The sequence below is a fragment of the Spermophilus citellus genome, assembly GCF_964194105.1.
Source record: "Spermophilus citellus genome assembly, chromosome: 3".
Lineage (NCBI taxonomy): Eukaryota > Metazoa > Chordata > Mammalia > Rodentia > Sciuridae > Spermophilus > Spermophilus citellus.
Window position 1 is genome coordinate 7,777,388 of NC_138184.1, and position 24,017 is coordinate 7,801,404.

The following is a 24,017-nucleotide window of genomic DNA, read 5'->3' on the forward strand; positions in this document are numbered from 1 at the left end:
GGAAAATAATGTCCAATTCATTCTACAATTATGCCCACACCCCCTCCCTTCCCCTCACTCCCCTCTAATTCAAAGTACCTCTATTCTTCCCAATCCCCGCCCCCCATTGTGAATTAGCATCCACCTATCAGAGAAAACACTTGGCCTTTGGTTCTTTGGACCAGCTTCATCCATTTACTGGCAAATGCCATGATTTCATTCTTATGAAAGCAAAATTTTTGACCTAGGTTTATGTTGAAAATATGTTTCTTTTTAAAAAATATTTTTCAGTTATAGATGGATGCAATATCTTTATTTCGTTTATTCATTTTTATGTGATGCTGAGGATTGAACCCAGTCCTCACATGTGGGAGGCAAGCACTCTGCCTGCCACTGAGCCACAACCCCAACCCCAAAATATGTTTCTTAAATCTCAAAATTGTTTCCTGATGCACTACCTTCTCTTATATGAAGGGCACTCACCTTAAACCGTTCTCATGGCTTTTGTTCCAATCATCCACACGATGGGTATCCTGGTTTTCATGTAAAATAGAGGAGCAGGAACCACTTCTTTTGAATCTCACTATTTTCTGTCCACTGAATACTTTTTCTCCATTGTTATCTTGAAGAGCAACTAATTCCTTAGTATTAAGTAGAGACTCAAATTCTGAAGCGAAAAAATAAAACAAAATAAAGTTACCTATGAGCAAAGGACTTTGAGCAGTGCAGCTGTTTCAGGACTTCATTATTAATAGGCACAAGGGTCAAAAGTAAAACAGTTCACTAAAAAATATTTCCATGAAACCATAGTATGGTAACATTACCATAGTATGGTAACACATGCTTGTAATCCGAGCTATCTGGGTGGCTGAGGTAGGAGGTTCACAAGTTCAAGGACAGCCTCAACAACTTAGACCCAGTCTCAAAATTAAAAAGGGTATGGGATATAGCTCAGTGGTAAAGCACTCCTGGGTTCCCCAGTGCTGAAAAATAAAAAATAGTTCTATGAAGAATGACAGTGATGGTAACATGACCAGTAGAAATTATTGGGACCAGAGACATGAAAAATTGTGCTCCATATGAATCAAAATGCATTCTGCTATCATGTATAACAAATTAGAACAAATACATAAATAATTTTTTAAAAAAGAAAGGTTATGTTAAAATTTTTCTGTTAACTTGATATTTCATATTAGTATAGAAAATATATTAAAATTTTTCATTAATAATTTTTAAAAAATTATTAGGAGAGGAAAACAGAAAGGATAAAATACACATACCAAATACAAACTTTAAAAAAGCACATATGGAGATCTTTGCCAAGATCAAGGAAAGTATGAGAGGACAGATAAACAGTCAAAATACTCCTCTGAGGCATCTGTGGATAATGAGCCTCCTCAGACAAAACAAACTTTTGCTTTATTTCTATTTTATTTTTTTCTCCTCCCAGGCCAGTTTCTCCCAGGGATTCTTGCCTTCCTGGTGCTGCTCCATACAGATGCCCTGGATAAGTTCTGTGTTCACTGTCTGCAGTACCTCCTCTTGTTCCCACTGGGAGATCAGATTTGGTGTGAGTAGTGGGTACCCTGCACATGAGGAAAGGAATATCATGAGGGAAAGCAATGAAGAATCACAAATATCTTTCCATAAGATTGGGTCAAACTTTGGTCTTCTAATACTCTAAAGACAGAGAAGGATGAGTTTAACTGAAACAAAATGTCAAATCCATTGAAGAAAAAAAAGGCAAAGGAGGGAGGGAGAGGAAGGAAGAAAGAAAAGAAAAATAGAGAAGGTAAAAGAAAAAGCTGAGATGTAGGGGGAAAGGCAGCCTCTAATGTGAAGAACTGATCTGAATCAGACATAGTGACACAAGCCTATATTCCCAGGGTGGGACTGGGAGGCTGGAGGATCATAAAGTCAAGGCCAACCTCAGCAACTCAGCAACATCCTGTTTCAAAGCAAAGAAAAACAAAATTTTAAAGAATTCGGGATGTAGCTCGTGGTAAGGTGCCCCTAGGTGTTCAATTCCCAGCACAAAAAAGACAAAGAAAGGAAGATTGATCTGGGCTGGGATTGTAATTCAGTGGTAGAGCACTTGCCTAGCATGTGCAAGGTGCTGAGATTGATCCTCAGCACCACATAAAAATAAATAAATAAAATAAAGGTGTAAAAAATTATAAAAAAAAAAAGAAAGATTAACCTACATTCACAGTGGAACCTCAATATTATTATAAGCTGATTTGAAACAGCCAGAATATTTGTTATTTTATTAAATATTTTTTTAGTTGTAGTTGGACAGAATACCTTTATTTTATCAGGTTGAACAGGGTTTCACCAAAAGTCATGTCCAAATATATCAATGAAACAGAGTAGAGAGCACAGACACAGATCTACAAAAGTAAAGTTGGCCCTCTATATCTGTGAATTCAAGCAACCATGGATAGAAAATACAATAGGAAAAAATTACATCTGTATTAAACATGTATTTTTTTTTGTGCTTTTATGTCCAAATCAATACAGTACAAAAGTAATTATGAATAAGATAGGATAGATAGTAAAACAGGAAAACAGGCAGACAGTTAAGAAAATGTACTCCCCCACACCAAAAGAGAGAGAGAGAGAGAGAGAGAGAGAGAAAGAGAGAGAGACTGACTTTAAATGAAGAGGCTATTTCACAAAACTAACCTATAGAAAACATTCCAAACATTATAGCCAACTTCTTTGTCCTGGGTGGCAGGAAAAAGGAGGTAGAACCGACCTGAGTGAAGACTACAGACTCAAGGCCTAACTAATCAGAATGTCACAGACCAAACCATGAGCCTTGGCACTTTTCCAATACTTGTTTGGCATAGGTGTTGACCAATAGTATTGGCACTTTTTCGAGACATGATTAGCATAGATACTGACCAACACCTTTAGTATCTTTCCAAGACCTGATTAGCACAGATATTGATGAATGCCTCATCCAGTAGCTATTTAAGTCCCTAGACTAGTACACTTAAGTGGAAACCTACTCTCAGGTTCCGCTCTCAGCCCCTGAGAGTTCTGCTTCTTTTCTTTTCAGTTATAGAAATACTACACCTTCACTCTTGCCTTCTGTTGTCTGTGGATTTGTCTTCAAATCTGTGAATAAGCACCTGGAAAAAAAATGGCAGCCAGTTGCTGAGGTCTGCCCTTGAAAGCTACAATACACTACTCAGTAATAGTGAAGAAGAGTCAGGTTCTGCCAGCTCTGACCCATGGAGCTGACCAGACAGGCATTTCCCTGCTGTGATTAGTTGCAATAATAAAATGGGCTCTCTCAGCTGCAGAGGCATGTAACTTATGTGGACCTACAGACCAGCAGAGTGGAGAATCTGGTTTCATTTCAAACTCCAGTTTCAATTACATAGCACTTAACATTTTGTCAGGCACTAAACATAATCAAGAGAGGATGTAAAGTATATGAGAGCTTAGGCTGTATACCAGGGAATTTTAATTAAACGATTTTGACCATCCACAGATATAGGTCTCTGGGAAGATACTAGTATCAAATCCCTACAGACCAAGCAATAACCATGTAGACAACTGACCTTTGACGAAGAATTGACAGCAACACAATAGAGAAAAGATAGCCTTTTCCACAAATGCTGTTAGAACACTGGACATATCAACATAAAATAATGAATTTATGCCCTTCACAAACATTAATTTAAAATGAATCATAAATCTAAATGTAAAACATAAAACTAGAAAAATTGTACAAGATAGAAGGAGAAAATCTAGATGACTTTGGATTTGGCTATGACTTTTTTGATATTATATCAAAGGTATGATCGATCAGAAAGAGATTGATACAATACACCCCATTAAAATTAAAATTCCTGCTCTGTGAAAGATAATACCTAGAGAAAGAAAAGATAAACTATGCCTAAAAGAAGAGATTTGCAAGAAATTTCTCTACTAAGAGGCTGTTTCACAGAGATTTATCTGATAAGAAACTGTTTTCATGTTCTTTACACAAAGAATGCTTTTAAAAAATTATTTCTTAGTTGTACACAATACCTTTTTTTGTTTATTTATTTTTAATGTGGTGCTGGGGATCGAACCAGGGCCTCGCACATGTGAAGCGAGCGCTCTTCCACTGAGCAACAACTCCAGCCCAGAATGCTTGTTTTTTTTTTTTTTTTTTTTTTTTACATATTATTACTGTATTATCACATACATAATATTGCAATTCATTCTGACACAACCATACATGCATAGAATTAATGTGCTCCATTTCAATTCCCAGTACTTCTTTCCTTTCCCTCCTCCCTCCCCCTGACCCCTGCCTCTCCTCTACTGGTCTTCCTTCTATTTACCTATTGTTTTAATTCATGCTTTATAGATACACACAATAGTGAAAGTCACTGTGGTATATTCCTATATGTGCACAGCACGATTTGGCCAGGTACACTTTGCACTCCCCTCTTTCCCTTTTCCTCCTTCCTTCCCATCTGCCCCCTACCTATCCTACCCTTTTTATTTTCATGGGCTCCCTCTGCCTGTTTCCCTCTTATTTTGCTCAAGCTTCCACACACAAGAGAAAACATTGGACCCTTAGCTTTCTGAATATTATTTTGCTCAAGCTTCCACACACAAGAGAAAACATTGGACCCTTAGCTTTCTGAATATGGCTTATTTCACTTAACATGATATTTTCCATTTCCATCCATTTACCAGCAAATGCCATAATTTCATTCTTCTTTATGGCAGAATAAAAACCCATGTGTCAATTGCTGCTGCCTCTGATTCTACTGCTGCCAGCCTGGGGTTGCCTGGGGGTCTTCTTTCTGGGCTGCTGCAGAAGCCACTGCTGTGCCTGGAGGTCGGTTTTCCGGGCACTGCCTGGTTACCCCTGACTCGATTCTGATGCTACCTCCATGGTTGCTGCCGCTGAACCGGAAGTCTCCTGTTACTCAACCCCCACCTGTACCACTACCGCCATTGCTGCTGCCTCTGATAGACTGAGATCACCTGGAGGTGTTCTTTCTGGGTGCTGCTGCCACAGAAGAAACTGTGAATGCAACTGAAGCCCACATTGCTGCTGACCCCTGGAGATCACCTGGTGACGCTGCCCCACAGCTGCAGTTGTAACTGCCAATGCAGCCGCCACTACTGCTGCTACCACGGCCTAGAGGACTGCTGCAGGGGAGATTCCAGGTTTGGTTGCATGTGGCTGCACCCATTTTGGGATACCAGTCAGGGCTTGGGACCTGGGTGCCAGCAGGTTTACCACCACAAGGCCCTCTGTCTGGGGACTCCAATCAGGACCTGCAGGTCCAGTGTTGGGGTACCTGCGGGTGTGGAGGACCCTGGGGTCTTCCTGCTGAGAGTGCTAGTGGCCTGGGTATTGCTGCTGCATCTCTTGCTGTTGCTCGTTTGCATGAGTGTATTCCTGGTGGTCTCTCTGCAAGTAGGAGCAGCATTGAGATCTTGGGATTACAAATGGCAGAGCCTGAGGTATTTGAAACCCAGGTTTGTGGACTAGAGACTAGGTTTGCAAGGGCTGATCTGGGTTTGGTGATCCCAAGAGACATCAGAGTCAGAGCTGAGAAACTGTTGAACACTGACAGAGACAGTTCGACTTTCCAGCAAGATTTATTTTATTTTTTTGATTCACTAATCTCTCTACCATATTTGGAACAGGATGCTTTTTATGCTATTTTCTTTCCAACTTCTCTCCAATCAACAGCCAATCTCTGTCAGCTCCTCTTCCAATCTTCCTGTGAATTTTTTACTTCTAGCTTATCTCTTCCTCCCTCAGAAATATTACATACTACACTACTCCGTTCTCTCAACCACCCTTTGAAATTGTAAACCATTTTAACAAAATTTCTGTTTATACTATAGATAGTTATTAAATTCATCATTTTGGTTTAATGCAGAAAGCAGTAGTTGCCTTAGTGGGAGCTATTAGGTTTAAGGCTACATATTATATGCTGAGTAATATTGATATTGGTCTCACCATTAAACATGAGGCTCTGGAAACCTTCACACACCTAGACACTATAAGTCTGCCTTAGACCCATACTTCTAGATGGGAAAACACACTAACAACATGAAAAAACAAGGAAATAAAGAGCCCCAAACAAACCAAGATGCTTCAACAACAGAAGCTGCTGATAACACAGTAAAAAAAAAATGTCCAAGAAGGAGTTCAGATTGCATATAGTTAAATTGATATGTGAAATAAAGGGAAGTATGAGGAGTGAAATCAAAGAACATACAGGAAGTGAAAGACTACTTCAATAAAGAGTTTAGAGATCATGGAAAAAAAAAAAAACAAGTAGAAATCCTGAAAATGAAGGAATCAGTAAACCGTATTATAAATTCAATAAAAAGCATCACCAACAGAGTAGATCACTTGGAAGACAGAACCTCAGACAATGAAGAAAAAATATATAATCTTAAAAGTAGAGTTGCCCATGAAGAGAAGATGATAAGAAACCATGAACAGAACATCCAAGAATTATGGATAACATGAAAAGACCAGATTTAAGAGTTATTGGAATAGATAAAGGAGCAGAGAAACAAACCAAAGCAATGCATAATTTTTAAATGATATAATAGTAAAACATTTCCTCAATCTAAAGAATGGAACAGAAAAATCAAATACAAGAGGCTTGTAGGACCCCAAAATGTACAAAATTACAGCAGACCCACACCAAGACACATTATACTAGAATGACTAACACAGAGAATAAAGATAAAACCTTAAAGGTATTAGAGAAAAAAATCAAATTACAAATAGAGGGAAACCAATTCAGATCTCAACTGATTTTTCAGCCCAGAACCTCAAAGCTAGGAGGTCCTGGAATAATATATTTCAAGCTCTGAAAGAAAATGGATGCCAACAAATAGTTTTATATCCAGCAAAATTAAGTTTCAGATTTGAAGATGAAATTAAAACTTCCATAATAAACAAAAATTAAAAGAATTCACACTTAGAAAGTCTATATTACAACACATTCTCAACAAAATATTCCATGAGGATGAAGTGGGGGGGAAAAAAAAAAGTGAAAACCAGCAAAGGGAGGATCTATACTAACACAACCCTCAAACAAATGAGAAACTAAAACAAATCAAAAACGAGAAAAAAATCAAAATGATAGGGAATACAAAATCATGTCACAATAATAACCTTGAATGTTAATAGCCTAAACTCATCTATCAAAAGACATAGACTGGCAGATTTTATTAAAAAGCAAGATCCAACAATATGCTGTTCAAGAGACTCACCTCATGAGCAAAGACATCCACAGGCTGAAGGTGAAAGGATGGGGAAAACCTTATCACTCAAATGGATTGTATAAACAAGCAGAGGTTTCCATTCTCATCTCAGATAAGTAGACTTCAAACCAAAGTTAATCAGAAGAGATTATATATACTACCCATAAGAGGACATTTCATACCTCTTAAGGAAAGTATATATAAGAAGGATATAACAATTACAAATATTCATGCCCCAAACAATGGAACATCTATGTACATCAAACAAATGCTTCTCAATTTCAAGAGTCAAATAGACCACAATACAGTAATACTGGGTGACCTTAACATACCTCTCTCACTATGGGACAGATCTTCCAAAACAAAAACTAAATAAGGAAACTATAGAACTAAATAACACAATCAATAATTTAGACTTAACAGACATATATAGAATATTTCATCCATCAACAAGCAAATATACTTTCTTCTCAGCAGCATATGGATCCTTCTCTAAGACAGACAATAGCTTATGCCACAAAGCAAATCTTAGTAAATACAAAAAAACAGAGATAATGTCTTGCATTCTATGAGACCACATGGAATGAAATTAGAAATCAACAATAAAATAAAAATGGAAATAACAAATGGAGACTAAATAATACACAATTGAATGATGAAGTATAGTAGAAGAAATCAAGAAGGAAATAAAAAAATTCTTAGAGGTAAATGAGAACACTGATAATCATATGAAAATCTCTGTAACACTATGAAGACAGTACTCAGAGGAAAGTTTATTGCATCGAGCACATTCATTAAAAGAATAAAAAGTCAAGAAATAAATCACCTAACACTACATCTCAAAGCCCTAGGAAAAGAAAAACAAATCAACACCAAAAGTAGAAGACAGGAAATAATTAAAATCACAGCTGAAATTAATGAAATTGAAACAATTGGAAAAACTGACAAAACATAAAGTTGGTTCTTTGAAAAAATAAATACAATAGATAAACCCCTGGCCATGTTAACAAAGGGAAAACTCCAAATTACTAAAATACAAGATGAAGAAGGAAATATCACAATGGACACATCTGAAATACAGAAGATGATTAGAAACTATTTTCAAAATTTATAATCTAATAAAATAGAAGATATTAGACATATCAACAAATTTCTAAAGATATGTGACCTACCCAAACTGAATGATGAGGTCATACATGCTTTAAATAGATCAATTTCAAGTAATAAAATAGAAAACACCATCAAAAGCCTACTAACCAAGAAAAGCCCAGACCAGATGGACTCTCAGCTGAGTTCTACAAGACTTTCAAAGAAGAATGAATACTAATACTCTTCAAAGTATTCCATGAAATAGATAAGGAGGGAACCCTTCCAAACTCATTCTATAAGGCCAATATCACTCTGATACCAAAACCAGACAAAGACACATCAAAGAAAGAAAATTTCAGACCAATATCCCTGATGAACATAGATGCAAAAGTTCTCAATAAAATTCTGGCAATCACATACAAAAACATATTTAAAAGATAGTGCACCACAATCAAATGGGATTCTTCTGAGAGATGCAAGGTTTGTTCCATATACAGAAATCAATAAATGTAATTCATTATATTAATATACTTATAAACAAGAATCATATGATCATCTCAATAGATGCAGAAAAGGCATTTGACAAAATACAGCACACTTTCATGCTCAAAAAGCTATATATGCTAAACCCAAGGCCAGCATCACATTCTAAATGGAGAAAAATTAAAAGCATTCCCACTAAAAACTGGAACAAGACAAGGATGTCCTCTTTCACCACTTCTACTCAACATCATCCTTGAAACTCTAGCCAGAGCAATTAGATAAAAGAAAGAAATTAAAGAAATACAAATAGATAAAGAAGAACTATCACTATTTGTTGATGACATGATTCTATATCTAGAAGATCAAAGAAATTTACTAGAAAAATTCTAGAATAAGTGAATTCAGCAAAGCAGCAGCATATAAAATCAACACCCATAAGTCAAACACATTCCTATACATCATCAATGAATCCACTGAAACAGAAATTAGGAAAATTAACCTATTCACAATAGGCCCCCCCCAAAAAAAAAAAACTGGGAATCAATCTAACAAAAGACCTCTACCATGAAAACCATAGTACACTAAAAAAAGAAACTGAAGAAAATTTCAGCAGATGAAAATATCTCCCATGCTCCTAGACAGGCAGAATTAATATTGTCAAAATGGCCTTACTACCAAAAGCATTATTCAGATTCAATGCAATTCCTATTAAAATCCCAATGAGATTCTTCATAGAAATAGAAAAAGCAATCATGAAATTTATTTGGAAAAATGAGACCCAGAATAGCTAAAGCAATCATTAGCAAGAAAAGTGAAGCAGGAGGCATCACAATACCAGATCTTAAACTATACTACACAGCTATAGTAACAAAAAACAGCAGGGTATTGGCACCAAAATAGACTTGTAGACCAATGATAAAGAATAGAGGACACAGAGACAAACCCACATAAATACAGTTATCTCCTACTAGACAAGAATGCCAAAAACAATCACTGGAGAAAAGATATCCTATTCAACAAACGGTACATCAACACTAGAAATCCACATGTAGCAAAATGAAATTAAACCTCTATCTCTCACCCTGCACAAAAATCAACTCAAAGTAGATAAAAAACTTAGGCACTAGAACAGAGACCCTATGGCTAATAGAAGAAAAAAATAGGCCCAAATATTCACCACAATGGATTAGGATCTAACTTCCTTAACAAGACTCCTAAAATGCAAGAAGCAAAGTCAAAATAATCAACAAATGGGATGGATTCAAATTAAAAAGCTTCTTCTCTCAAAGGAAACAATTAATAACATGAAGAGAGAGCCTACAGATTGGGAGAAAATCTTTACCACATGCAACTCCAACAAAGCATTAATCTCTATAATATATAAAGAACTAAAAAACTTGACACCAAATAACAAATAACCCAATCAATAAATGGGCTAAGGAACTGAATAGACACTTCACAGAAAAAGAAATACAATCAATCAACAATTTGCATTTCTTCTTTTTTTTAACAAATAATCTTTTTTTAATATATTTATTTTATTTATTTATTTTTATGTGGTGCTGAGGATCGAAACCAGGGCCTTGCACGTGCTAGGTGAGCTCTCTACCACTGAACCACAATCCCAGCCCACATTTCTTCTTTGGAAAAATCTGTTTAGTCCCTTTTGCCCATTTCTGACTGGGTTATTTGGTTTTTGTTTGCTTTGGATTTTTTGTTTGTTTGTTTGTTTTGTTCTGTTGTTGAATTTTTTTGTTCCTTGTATATTCTGGATGTTAATCCCCTGTCAGAGGAGTAGGTGGAAAAGATTTTCTCTCATCCTGACAGCTGTCTCTTCGCACTTAATCATTTCTTTTGCTGCGTTATACAAAGAATTCTTAAAGATCAATAATAAGAGAACAACAACAAAAAAAAAATACCACAAAAATATAGCCAAAGACCTAAACAAACACTTAAACCAATACAGACAAATGGCAAGTAAAAAAGTAAAAGTACGCTCCACATCCTAAAATCACCCAGGAAAAACAAAACAGTGACACACCTCTACACGCCTTTTTGAACAGCCAAAATCCAGAAAATTGACAATGCTGAATATTGGCAAAAATGTAGAGAAAATGGAACTCTCATTCATTCTTGACAGGAATGCAAAATGGTACAGCTATTTAAGAAGACAATCTGGTGGTTTCTTACAAAATTACAAATACCTTACCGTGGGGCTGGGGCTAGTGCTCACCTAGCACATGTGAGGCACTGAGTTCAATCCTCAGAACCACATAAAAATAAATAAATAAAGATATTGTGTCCATCTAAAAACTAAATATTAAAAAAAAAAACTCTTACCATATGATCCAGCAATTAAATTGTGTCCCTTGGCATTCATCCAAGGAGTCAAAACTGCACACAAAAGGCTACACATGTTTACAAGAGCATAATTCATACTTGTCAAAACCTGAAAGCATCCAAGATGCCTTTTAGTAAACGGGATGATAAATAAACTGTGGCACATCTATACTACATAATGTTATTCAACAGTAAAAGGAAAATCATAAAAAGACATGAACGAAACTTAAATGCACATTACCGAGTGAAATAGGCCAATCTGAACAAGCTACATACTATATAAATTCCAATTTTATGACATTCCAAAAAAGATAAAAAATATACAGATGATATAAAGAACAGTGGCTGCCAAAGAGTTAAGAGAGAGTAAGGGATTAAAAAGTGAGAGCACAGAAAATTTTTAGGGGAATAAAACTACTCTATATATTACTATTATGGTACATGTCATTGTACATTTGCCCAAAGCCATACAATGCACGACACCACATATGAATCTTAATATAGGCTATGGACTCTAATGAATAATGAAGATGTGTCAATGTACGTTCATCATTTGTAAATTAAACATGGACCATTCTGGTGGAAGATGTTCATAGTGAAAGAGGCTGTCTGTGTTGTGAGGATAGCAGTTGTTAGAAATCTCTCTACCTTCCACTTAATTTTGCTTTGAAACTGAAAATGCTCTAAAAATTAAAGCCTGTTACTCTGGGGCATGGTGGTGCACACCTATAACTCCAGCTATTCAGGAGGCTGAGGCAGGAAGATCCCAAATTTGAAGCCAACTTGGGCAACTTAGGAAGACCTTTTTGCAAAATTAAAAAAGACCTGGGGATTTCGCTCAGTGGTAGAGAGCCCCTAGGTTAAATTCTCAGTACCACAAAAACACACACATACATACATACATATGTGCATATGTACAAATGTACATACACACATACATTTTTTTAAAGCCTATTTTGAAAATGTTCACCCATACTCAGAATGTTGCCTTATATGGAAACAAGGTCTTTGTAAAAATAGTAAAGTTAAGATGAGGTTATTCTGGATTAAGATGGACCCTAAATCCAATGACTGATGTCCCTATATGGACAAAGATTAGAAACAGGTACACAGGGAAGGTAATGGTGGAGGCAGAGACTGGAGTGATACATCTATAAACAAAAAGGACTGCCAGCAACCACCAGAAGCAACAAAGAGACGGGGAGGGCCTTTTTCCTTAGAGCCTTTAGAAAGAATATAGCTCTGCTGACACCTTGTTTCACACTCCCAGATACCAGAAATATGAAAGAATAAAAATTTATATACTTTTTACCCAACAGTTTACGGTACTTGTTCATAGAGAGCCTAAGAAACCAATATAATCTACCCCATAAACTCATCTCTAAATCATCCAAAAACCACAAATTCTCGAATAGGTACTTTCTAACACCCTCTTACTAAGATGCCCCTCGACTCCCCATGGGTATGTTCTCCATGACTGCAAAATAAACCCCGCTTGTTTAACTTACAGGTGTGCTCCTGGTGGTCTCTGGGTAAAGGGCATTCACAGCAGTAGACTCTTCAAAGGTCTCAAATCAAAAACTTTCCCTGTGTCCCAGAGAAGCCCCTCAATCCCCACACATTCAACACTTAATAAGCCTCAAGGCTTTCAACCACAAAAGGAAAAAGAAAAAAACAAGTTTAATATGCCCATGTTCATTTTCATGAAGAAGCCACCAGATCATAAGCACCCTGTGGTCAGTGACCACGTTTGTCTTATTTACTCCCACTCCTCAGCACAGATCCTAGAACAAGGTCAACTAGTAGATAAAATTGTTTTCTAAACCACTACATGAACCAACATTGCCAATCTTACCTAGTGAGACCAGGTTCTGGAAGGTTTCCAGCATCACATCTCTGTAGAGCCTCCTCTGAGCAAGATCCAGCAAAGCCCACTCCTGCTGGGTAAAGTCCACAGCCACATCCTCAAAGGTCACCGAGTCCTAAAAGATGCCACAAATTCTGTTCAGAAAGGTACAATTCCTCCACTGTGTGCGAGATGATGGGTGAGGCTGACAGCACTGGGGACCTGAGAATCAATTCAGGGGAGGTTCAGAAGATTCTGTGGTCTCCCCAAGTCTATGGCAGGACTCCGTCAGCAGATCTCTTTCCCTTTCTACACACACATACTTAGTGACTGAACAAATCCTGTCTAAAAGCCAAAATACTTCTAAAATACTACATTAGTCTCTTTGGTAATGAAATAAGAAAAATAAATAAATAAATAAAGTTATTTTCCTTCGAACCTGCACAGAACACTGGATATTAGGTATGTTGGAAATTTTCCACATACATCAAGCAGTTCTCCAACAGACACTAGCTAGGTTTCCTGTTATTCAATAACATTCTTACACTATCTACATGGACAGCTTCATCCCACAGGTTGAGGGCTCAGTCCCACAAAACTTCCCCATACTTCAAACAACACAACAACTAGTACATTGTCATTTATACTTCTGACCAAATGGCTACATCTCAGGGCCCCCACTGTACCCTCCTTGAGTTGGGTAATATGCTGGGATGGCTTATAGAATCTCAGCAAACACTTCCTTGTGCTTATGGTTTGTTATAAATACAGAGAACTATACAGATAAAGAAATATATATGGCATAGCAGGGGAGGAAAAGCTGCAGAACTTTCATGCCTATTGGGGTGTCTTGTACCAGGAACCTCTACATATTCAGCTATACAGAAGCTCCCAAAATTCATTCTTTTTGGGTTCTCACAGAGGCTTTACTAGAAAGCATGACTGATTTAAATTAGCAATTTAAATAATCAATTTAACCTTCAGTACCTCTCAACTTCAAGGTTAGGGGATAGGGCTGAAGAGTCAAGCATACCTTAGTTCTTCTGGACCAGCACTCATCCTGAGGCTATCTGTCCTGGTCACCAGTCATCATACAAAGCTACTCTTATCACTCCAGACATTTGAAGGGTTTTAAGAACTCTATGCCAGGATATGGGACTAAGACCACATATTGGACAATATCATATTATTCCTTATTCAAGAATAACTTGACCTGCTACTTTATTCCTATTAAGGCATTGAGCACAACATCAAACTCAGGTTTAAATCTTGATGAGGATTTAATGAAAGAAAACACAGAAAGTGAATGGGAACTTTTCCTTTTTTCCCCCCTCACAATCCTGAAAGGCCCAAGAGCTTGCACATCTTTCAAGTTAGGCCCACAGCTGGCTCTGTTTTATAGTATTGTGGCCTGGGCTCACCAAACTATAGCACAAGCACTTACTCTAGCCTATCACCTACTTATGTAAGTAAAGTTTTATTGCAATACAATAAAACATTTGTTTATGTTCCTCTATGAATATTTTTTATATTAAAATGACAATTTCCTTGTAATAGAAATTCTATGACCTTCAAAACCTAAACTACTTACCATGTGATCCAAAAAAAAAAAAAAAAAGAAGCAGATTGCTAACCTGTGCTCTAAAATAGCAGCAGGATATCAAATGAAATAGAAATATTCTTTTAGAGCATTATACCTTTTACTTACCTGCATCATACTTTTCTGTAACCCAACACTTATTCTTTCTTCCTCCATGTCACCTTCATAAAGAAAAGTAAGACATTGAGAAGTTATAGCTAAGACAGAAGCTGACATGGGAATCCAACCCTCCAGAGAATTCCCATACTCATGAGCCTGGATATTGTAGCACATCCATTACCAGTGACAACTCAAAACACATACCATGACTCCCAAGTAAATACAAACTAAACTTGTGTGAAACTGGAACAATCCTTTCTCCCCTAGAGATACAAAAAACACTCTTACCCTTGTCAATGATACAAAAGAGGTTAAAAGTAACATTTTATTAGTAAATTAACTCAAGTCTTAAGAACATCTGGCTGTCCATTTCCCCATAACACAAAGCATAAAATGTATCAAGTGGTGCCTTCAACCCTAAGAATATATATTCCCTGACTCATATCTAAGAAAGCACTAATTTATTTAAACACTAGGCTTCTTGGGACTCCTTGACCAACATTTTTACTTGTTTACCATTTTACAGGATAATAGGCATTACTACAAACCCCTGAACACTGCTGTCATCCCAAACCCACCCAATGGGCTCCACAAAACCTAATTTCTGAGAAAGAGAATCAACCTATTTGTTATGGTTTGAATCTGGGATGTCTTTCAAAGCCTCCTGTATTGAAGGCTTGGTCTCCAGTGCTGCAGTGTTCAGAGTTTGGGCTTGGAGGAAGCGATTGGATTATAAGGGGTCAGACTTCATCAGTGGATTAATCCATTTTATGGATTAAGAGTTTGAATGGACTACTGGGAGGTAACAGGAACTATAAGAGGTAGAATCTAGAAGAGATGAGAAAGAGGAAAAGGAAGAAGTAGTGGAGGTGGTGGTGGTGGTGGGTGGTGATGGTCGTGGTAGAAGAGGAGGAGGAGGAAGAAGAAAATTTCATTGAATCCAGTCATTAAAAGAATCATATTTAAAACATGCACAAGGAAACAGAAGTTGCAAATTGTTTTACAGAAAGTTTCACAAAATTAGTAGGAAATTCATAATTCCAGTGTAGAGGGAAGGAAATTTCCTACTTCCAACACCAGAAGGGTACAACTAAAAAATATGCCAGATCACATACAAAGTACAAATAATACAAAAGCATTGGTAACAGTTGAGAAATGAACAATCACTATAAATCACAATTTAAGTTCATTTCATCCTAGGAATGATGGATACTTAAAAACTGAATCACTAAAACAAGAAAAAAGAAAAAAAGAATAAAACTGAATCACTGAGACTCAGTGGTAAGGTGCCTTACTTGCGTTGAGTCCTTGGATTCAATCCCAGCACCACAAGAATAAAATAAACAAAAATTGAATCACTGATATTCACAGTATTCATAGAAAGGTTATTTGACATATTCCCTTAGACAAAAAGCAATGACTAATCTATTTCAGTGTACATTGCTAAGAATAACTGAGGCCATTAGAAAGGATTAGATTTTATACGTTAAAAAAATGCAAACATTCTATTTAATAGGGAAATACTGATTAATTTTCTCTGAAATCAGGAACAAGGCAAGAATGAAAACTATATGCTAATCTCCATTCAGCTGGGAGTCCTGGCAAGTGCAGTAATTAGAAACAAAAAAAAAAAAATGGAAAACACAAATATTTAGGAGAAAAAAAATTCAAACTGGCACATTTTCTGTGCAAAATTGAAAGAATCTAAAAATAAGTGACCAAGCTTTTTTTTTTTTTTCTTCTCCCTGCATTTTGCAGTAGCCAGGGGCACTCTACCACTGAAGTACACCCCTGGTCCTTCTAATCTTTTGTGTAGAGATAGGGCCTGCCTAAATTGCTCAGGCTGCCCTTGAACTTGGGATCAAGTTCCACCTCAGACCCAAGTAGCTGGGATTACAGGCGTACACCACCGCGCCAGGCTAAAATGTATCACTTTATTAAGGATGAAATGCACTTGCCCAGGAGGCGGGTAAACAGTATTTTAGAATCAGCTCCCTCTTGTGTATCTGAATGCACTGTGTCAAACATGCTCCAGGTCCCCGGGGAACTGTCAGACCCGCGCTGGGCAGTGCGCGAGGCCCAGGGACAGCGGGCCGAGCTCACCCCACGCCGGGTGTGTGCAGACCAGCAGACCCGCACAGGCTGCGGACCCGGACCCCGACGCAGGCGAGGCCTCTGCTCTCCGCAGGGAGAGGCCGCGGGGCTCCCCAGCTCAGGCCTGCAGGAGACGCGCCCGAGGCTGGCACAGCCCGACGTCGCGGCTGCTGTCACCGGCTGCGGTCACCGGGATGAGCGCGGCGCCGGCGTAGTGGACGGGGCTTTGGGCCAGGCGGCTGAAGGGGGCCCGGGGACGGCGGGCGATCAGAAGCCAGCCTTCCGCCTCCTGCGGCCCATACCTGGATGGCGCGGGACGGGAAGGATAGGATGAGGCGGCTGACGAGAGGAATCCAGCCTTCCGCCTCCCGCGGACCATACCTGGATGGCTCCGGCCCGGAAGGATAGGATGCGGACTGCGGCAAGAAAATATCTCAGATGCAGGCTACAGTGTAAAGTGTCATGGCGGCCACAGGCACACAATGAGCTACCTTGCGCGTGCGCAGACGCGCTCTTCTGCCGCCCGCTACCCCCCTCCCCATTCTGAGAACACTCTGCTTAAGGGGCGGAGCTTCGGGAGCTGGGCGTGGCGCGGAGCTACCGGCTCAGTCCTTCAGCGCACTAAAGGTGCTAATTTTCCTTGGGGTTGTAGGTAAAAAGAGAACCAGAACCAGAGAGGAGGCTGCGGAGGGACCAGGCTAGGCCGGCGGAGTGGACTCAGGTGAGACCAGATCAAGGGGCGTGACTTTTAATATTCCAGAGGTTGGGTCTAAGATGGGATCTGGTTGCCAAGGGAGACCCCTGGAAATTCCTAGAGGCGGGGCTAAGGTTAGAGCCTGTCACACAGGTGCCCTGAGGCCTGGGAGTATCATGCTCATCAAATGCGTTAATACCCTTGCTAGAGCCCTGTCCACAGGCAATCATACTTAACTCTGAGTCTACCAACCTGTGTGATAAACTCTTTTCCATTGATTCAGTCCTATAGGTCTTTACTTTTCCCTTTCATTGTTTTATTGACTATTGCTCTGCTAGAGGAAAGCTACTGAAAAGTATTTAATTAGGTCCTTCTATCTGGAAACCTTGCTGAACTTTAATATCTGTAAGTTCGTTATTTTGGACTTAAATATAAATAATATTTCCTGTGCATTTTTGTTATTATAATATTCATAAGTCGTTTATTTTTCTTCTTCTTTGTGCAGGGTCTCCTAACTATAAGTCAGATAAGAAATAAGGTATTCATGTCTTGGTTAATAATAATCACCAAGGTTCCCATGTTAGCTGCACTTTGTGGCTTTTATCAAGTCCTGTTTTGAATCTGCTTTGTGAAGACATTTTATCAGTAGTTTTGATAAATATTACACAATGTATATGAAACTATTAAGTTCATAATAGTTTACTCCAACTTGACTTATGATGTCATGTCTGTAAGAAACAGACTCTCCTGTCCAAACCTAAAGAATAGATTAAGAAACAAAAGGTATAGCCAAAAAAAGCAAGGAATGTGATTTTCCATTCCCCCCGAGGCCAGGTAGGGCTGAAGGCAGATTGCTTTTTAGCAAAGAAAGCATGTGGAGAATCAGTACAGTGAACTCATTTTATAGAATTATTCTCTAAACCTTGTGTTCCCACCATCTTCATCTATTTGTCCCCTTACACCTTACATCTAAGTCTGTCTGTCCCCTTGATATAGGACAGATGTGGCTGGACACCAGAAATCAGGTTTATTTTAGCTGCAGCAGTCCAGAGGAGGCTAATGCCTAAAAAGCTTTGGACCCTGAATCTGAAAATTCTTTTAGATTTATACTCAGTGGGGTGGTTATATGTCACTGGGTGGGTACATAATAGTTACTCTTTGTCCCACATTTTTAGGCTAGACAGAGGTTTCACAAATTTTGTCTGCAAACCTGGCATTTATAAGAAAGAGGAAGCTACAAACCACAGAAATTTTTGCTGATATCCTATTGACACCCTTTGTAAAATTCTTTCTGATAAGAAAAGAAGCTTAATTATGGCAAGGGTCTTTTGGATGGGGGTAACTGGTCTACTTCACCCTTACAAAGCAGTAAAGATTTTTTTTTCAATGCTAGGGATCAGACCAATGTGTTGCACATGCTAGGCAAGTGTTCTATCATAAGCTATACCCCTAGCCCCAGAACAAATTTTATTTAGGACAATTGCAGTAGGGGAGTAGAGACCTCAGTATAGAACTGGACTCAATTCTGAATACAGCACAGATAAGTGGAAATTTATAAGCCAAGGAACATGGTGGTGGTTCTAGGTAGACATGAGCAGTGGGAATATGGTGTTTAAAGTGTTAATTCTATATATATATGAGGAATATGGAAAACAATATCTCCCTAGAAAATGGAAATGACAACCCCCAGGGCTGAGGGAGGACAATGGGTCCTGGGAGAGAAAAGGCAAACAAAGTGCCTTGTGCTCTCTCTGGTCTTTCCTCCTTTCCCAGTATCCTGGAGGGGAAGGCAAACAAATGGGCTCTGGGCTCTGGATTATTATCCCAGTAACAAAGAGTTTCAAGCTTTTACAACTGCTTTCCTGAGTTAGATTTTTAACCTGCACAACTAGTTTCCTGACTGTCCAGCCAACATGTCCCAAGTCTCTCATGATTAAGTCACACGAAATCTTCTGCTATGATTAACTCTCATTAAGATCTATAAAAAACAGACCTCTCTTTTAACCAGTCACCATTTTCTCCCCTGAAAATGTGCCATTCCACTACGACTTAATAAAGACAGCTTGCTGAGCTGAGGTCCACTCCTGTTTTCAGTTATTTTTGCTTATATGAGCCTACATGCTAACTCTCAGCATGTCTTTCTTTGAAACAATTCACACAAGGCCATTCTAACTCAGCTGTGTTTTAAAAATAATAAGAGTATTTGGGCTGGGGTTGTGGCTCAGTGGTAAAGCTCTTGCCTAGCATGTGAGAGGCACTGGGTTCAATTCTCAGCCCCACATAAAAATAAACATGAAAAATACAATCTGTTAATAAAAAGATTGCAGTATTTCCAATCCTTGACTAAGGAGCTTATTGTTTTCAGGATGTTCTGGTGCTTGTTCTGATAGGCTATGATTCTGTATATCATGGGAACAGAGGGTTTTTAAAGAGGTGATTCAAAGGCTACTATCCACATTTACCCTGATGTAATTCATTTGTTAATTTGAGAGATAACCATTTCTTAAATCTTCTGGTTCCATCCCCAGAGATCTATTTACTTCATTCCTGTGATTGATGTGTGCTCAAGGACAGATAACTGGGCCTAGGATAGGAAAAGGGTAAACCTGTTTCCCCAGAAGTTAGGAAAGCGAAAAGGGAGAAGAGAAAAAAGAAAGTCAGCTTTAAAATAAGCCTCATTGGAAAAGCAACAAGGGATATATTCAAAACATTGCATGGACCACAGTCACATTCTTTTATCTAGGGCTGAAGAACACAGGCCCCAAAACTCCTTTACTAATAAGAAAAAGAAAAGGAAATCAAAGTAAAAAGCACAAGTTACACTGATCTGGGATGGATCTGGATGAAAGAGGATCTTTGACTTTACACAAACCAAAATGACCGACAGTTTCTGTTGAGTAGAAACATGCACAGTAGGGACTAAAAAATATGATACAATCCTACCATCAGTCAAAAGAGGTTGTGCTTAGTGATAAACCCAGCCTAAGTCCCTCTTAAGACTGGGAACCATCTCGTCACATTTTTATTTTGTGAGCCCATTTTGGCTTTACTATAAATTACTGTGATTTCTAAACTTGCATGGAATTCCTGCCCATGTCTTGAACTCACCCATGCCTGGATTTCCCTGACCAGATAGTAACCCTCTCTGAAAATTTAGTGGTGCTTCATAAATTCTGGCTTTCCCTGGCTGGATAATGACCCTCTGGGAAGCTGTAATGGTGCCTCATAAATTCTGATGTTAGGATCTAAATTTACTCCCTAAGTGCTGGACCATTAAATCTACTACCTGCCTTTGTGTTATGCTTGTAAAAATCCTGTCATCTGTAAGTTCTCAAGACACCTCCCCTTTTTGCAACTTTCTGTGCTATAAAGCTACACTCCTAGAGAGCTGGAGGGCTGTCTACTATTCCCACAGGTTTTGGCCTGTCAGAATTACAAGCTTGCTTTAATTTGATTTAAATTGGAGTTGATGGTCTTTTCTTTGCGTTGTGGTTGAACACTTAGGTGGGATTCTCTAGAAACCTTCCCTTCTGTCCTAATAAAAACTGAGTTCAGGAAGAAGTGAGTTGTCACTCTCCTGAGAGAAAGCACTCTCTCCTGTGAGGGTATTTTCCCCTTCTTTCTCTTCTAATAAATTCTGCTATTCTTTTACTAAGTTTCACGTCTTGCTTGAAATCTTCTCCTGCAAAGACAGGAAAGCCAAAGAATACATCAATTTCCAGAAAGATCTTATCTCAGATATCATCTTATCTCCTTATCCATTGGTTGTGTGGAGGGGAAGTCAGAAAGGAATATACTAAGAGGAAACTATCACAGATAAAAGGGGAATTTTGGTTCAACCAACCTAACAGATTTCTTGCTAAACACAGGCCAAAGTGATCATACATCACCAGGATGTTAAAAGCTAAGAACCTGATTAGATATTGTTAAATTAAGTTTGGCCTCAAACAGCCCATGTGAAGTGGACTGTAGCTTGATGTGTAAGCAATTTGGATCTAACCTTAGCAATGGAGTCTCAGCGAATCACATTAATCAAGTTTCAGCCAGCCACAGGCTGCCACCTGATCAGCCCATGCTCATGTGAAGCAGATGCTTCAACAACCAAGTGCATATAAGGCAAATGCTAACTGTAGCCAATCAGGTTGTTTCTGCATTTCACTTCCTTTCTTCAGCTAAATAAAAATAAACAAATAAATATAGTGGGCAGACTTGGTTGAGGAACTCTGAATTATACCCTAATGTAATAGGTTGTTTTCTTGATCAATGTGGACCCAGTGAGCACAACCAGAAGGTAATGAATAGAGAAAGCTGGCTCGTGTGGTGCATGCCTGTAATCCCAGCAGTTCAGGAGACTGAGGCAGGAGGATTGAAGTTCAATCCTCAGCAATTTAGTGAGATCCTAAGCAATTCAGCAAGACACTGTCTCTAAATAAAATATTTAAAAGGGTTGGGGTTGTGGCCAATGGTTAAGTGCCCCTGGGTTTAATCCCTAGTACCCAAAGAAAAAAAATAGAGAAGGATTTGTTACCCTTGGTCATATGCAAGGTGCTCAAATCATCAAATGAAAATAAAAGTTTATGATTAGAACAACAATCTAGCAGCATTGGCAGGCCATCATTAAATGAATTATCAAGAGAAAATAAAAAACAAAAAATCTGTCTTCCTAACAGATACCTTTCTGTGATGGCATGGGGTTGAACAAAAATATAATGCCAAAAAATTTAAAAATTTCATAAGGGTGTCTTGTTACTACATTATTCTTCAAACAGTGACTGACTGGTGCACTGTACACTAATATCACCTTTGTGCTAACTGATGTTATGTGATTATGTGCATTTAAACTATTCATCAAAATATGAAGATCACCAAAGCCAGAGACAGGAATTTCTCTGACATAGTGTTTATAGTCATTTTAATGCCAGGATTTTTTTCATTGCCTTAAGGTAAGTTATATTTGACAGCTTCTTGATTTCTTTTAATGACAATAATTTTCAAATGGGAACAATAGTTCTTCTTCTTCTCTTTTATTATTATTTTTTATGGTGCTGAGGATGGAGCCCAAAAGGCATGCTGGTTCTGCTATTTTATTAGAAAAGTTGACTGTACAAAACAAGCCAGACTCAGGAGCACAGATTTTCTCTCCAATGTGGAAGTTAGAGAGAAAAGAGGGGGGAAATGGTACTCATCAAATAAGAGGGAGGACATTAAGGAAGTGGTAGGAGCTTGGGGAAGGTGAGGAGGGAAATGGTAGGTACTAGGAAATAAAACTGATCAATTGTTAAATGCATGTACAAATAGACCACGATAAAACCTACTCTTCTATATAAGTAATATACACCCATAAAAATTGTCAAAATGGACTATATTTCACTGTGATCATAGACTTGTTATGTGTAATGATCTTGGTCTCTATCACTGCTCATTTACATATGAGCAGAGAAGGGTGTGAAACACAGATACCAGTAAAGCAAGAGTTCAGAGAAGACTCAGTTTGTCCAGAAAATATTTCTGAAGGTGCATGGAATTCAAGTATGAGTACTTGCTTGTGCTGAACACCTGTTGTTTCCTTATTCTAACACTTTTATTCCCAAAGGTGTCCGAGTAATATAGAAGAACCTAATCTAACACGTGTCTCAGAATTCCTCCACCTAGGCTCTCAGAGGATCCAGACATGCAGCCCATCCTCTTTGGACTGTTCCTGTCCATGTACCTGGTCACTGTCCTTGGGAACCTACTCATCATCCTGGTGGTCAGCTCTGACCCCCACCTCCACACCCCCATGTACTTCTTCCTCTCCAACCTGTCCTTGACAGACATCTGTTTCATCTCCACCACGGTACCCAAGATGATTGTAAACATCCAAACTCACAGCAGAGCCATCTCCTAAATAGGCTGCCTGACACATATGTCCCTTTTTGCCAATTTTGTCTGAATGGAAGACATGCTTCTGACTGTGATGGCCTATGACCGGTTTGTGGCCATCTTTCACCCCCTGCGATATCCAGTCATTGTGAACCCTCGTCTCTGTGGCTTCTTAGTCATGGTATCTTTAATAATTAGCCTTTTCAACTCCCTGTTGCACAGTTTGATTATACTACAGTTTGCCTACTTCAAGGATGTGGAAATTTCTAACTTCTTCTGTGACCCTTCTCAACTCCTCAATCTTGCCTGTTCTGATACTTTTACCAATAACATAGTCATTTACATTATAATTGGCATATTTGGCTTTCTTCCCATCTCAGGGATCCTTTTCTCTTATTATAAAATTGTTTCCTCCATTCTGAGGATCCTATCCTCAGCAGGGAAATACAAAGCCTTCTCCACCTGTGGGTCTCACCTGGCAGTTGTTTGTCTATTTTATGGAACAGGTATTGTAGAGTACCTTGGCACAGCTGTCTCACATTCTCCCAGGAAGGGTGCAGTGGCCTCAGTGATGTACACTGTGGTCAGCACCAGGCTGAACCCCTTCATCTACAGCCTGAGGAACAGGGACATTAAAAGTGCCCTGAGGAGGCTGCACAGCAGGATGGCCTAATTTT

At 38.6% G+C, this 24,017-nt stretch overlaps 1 protein-coding gene and 1 pseudogene across 2 annotated transcripts in view; one reads left to right on the forward strand and one right to left on the reverse strand.

Moving 5' to 3' along the window:
- The window catches only part of LOC308645891 (uncharacterized protein), a 400,184-nt gene that overhangs the window by 2,774 nt on the left and 373,393 nt on the right, over positions 1 to 24,017 (reverse strand). The window contains exons 6-9 of the mRNA XM_081288333.1: positions 14,700 to 14,752; positions 13,001 to 13,127; positions 1,455 to 1,565; positions 463 to 646 (exon numbers count right to left, since the gene is read on the reverse strand). Of these exons, the coding sequence (XP_081144459.1) occupies positions 463 to 646; positions 1,455 to 1,565; positions 13,001 to 13,127; positions 14,700 to 14,752 (475 nt within the window). The remainder of the gene's footprint in view (positions 1 to 462; positions 647 to 1,454; positions 1,566 to 13,000; positions 13,128 to 14,699; positions 14,753 to 24,017) is intronic.
- On the forward strand, positions 23,079 to 24,013 carry LOC308645959 (olfactory receptor 7E24-like; annotated as a pseudogene). Its single transcript has one exon. The product of its transcript is annotated as an olfactory receptor 7E24-like (transcript).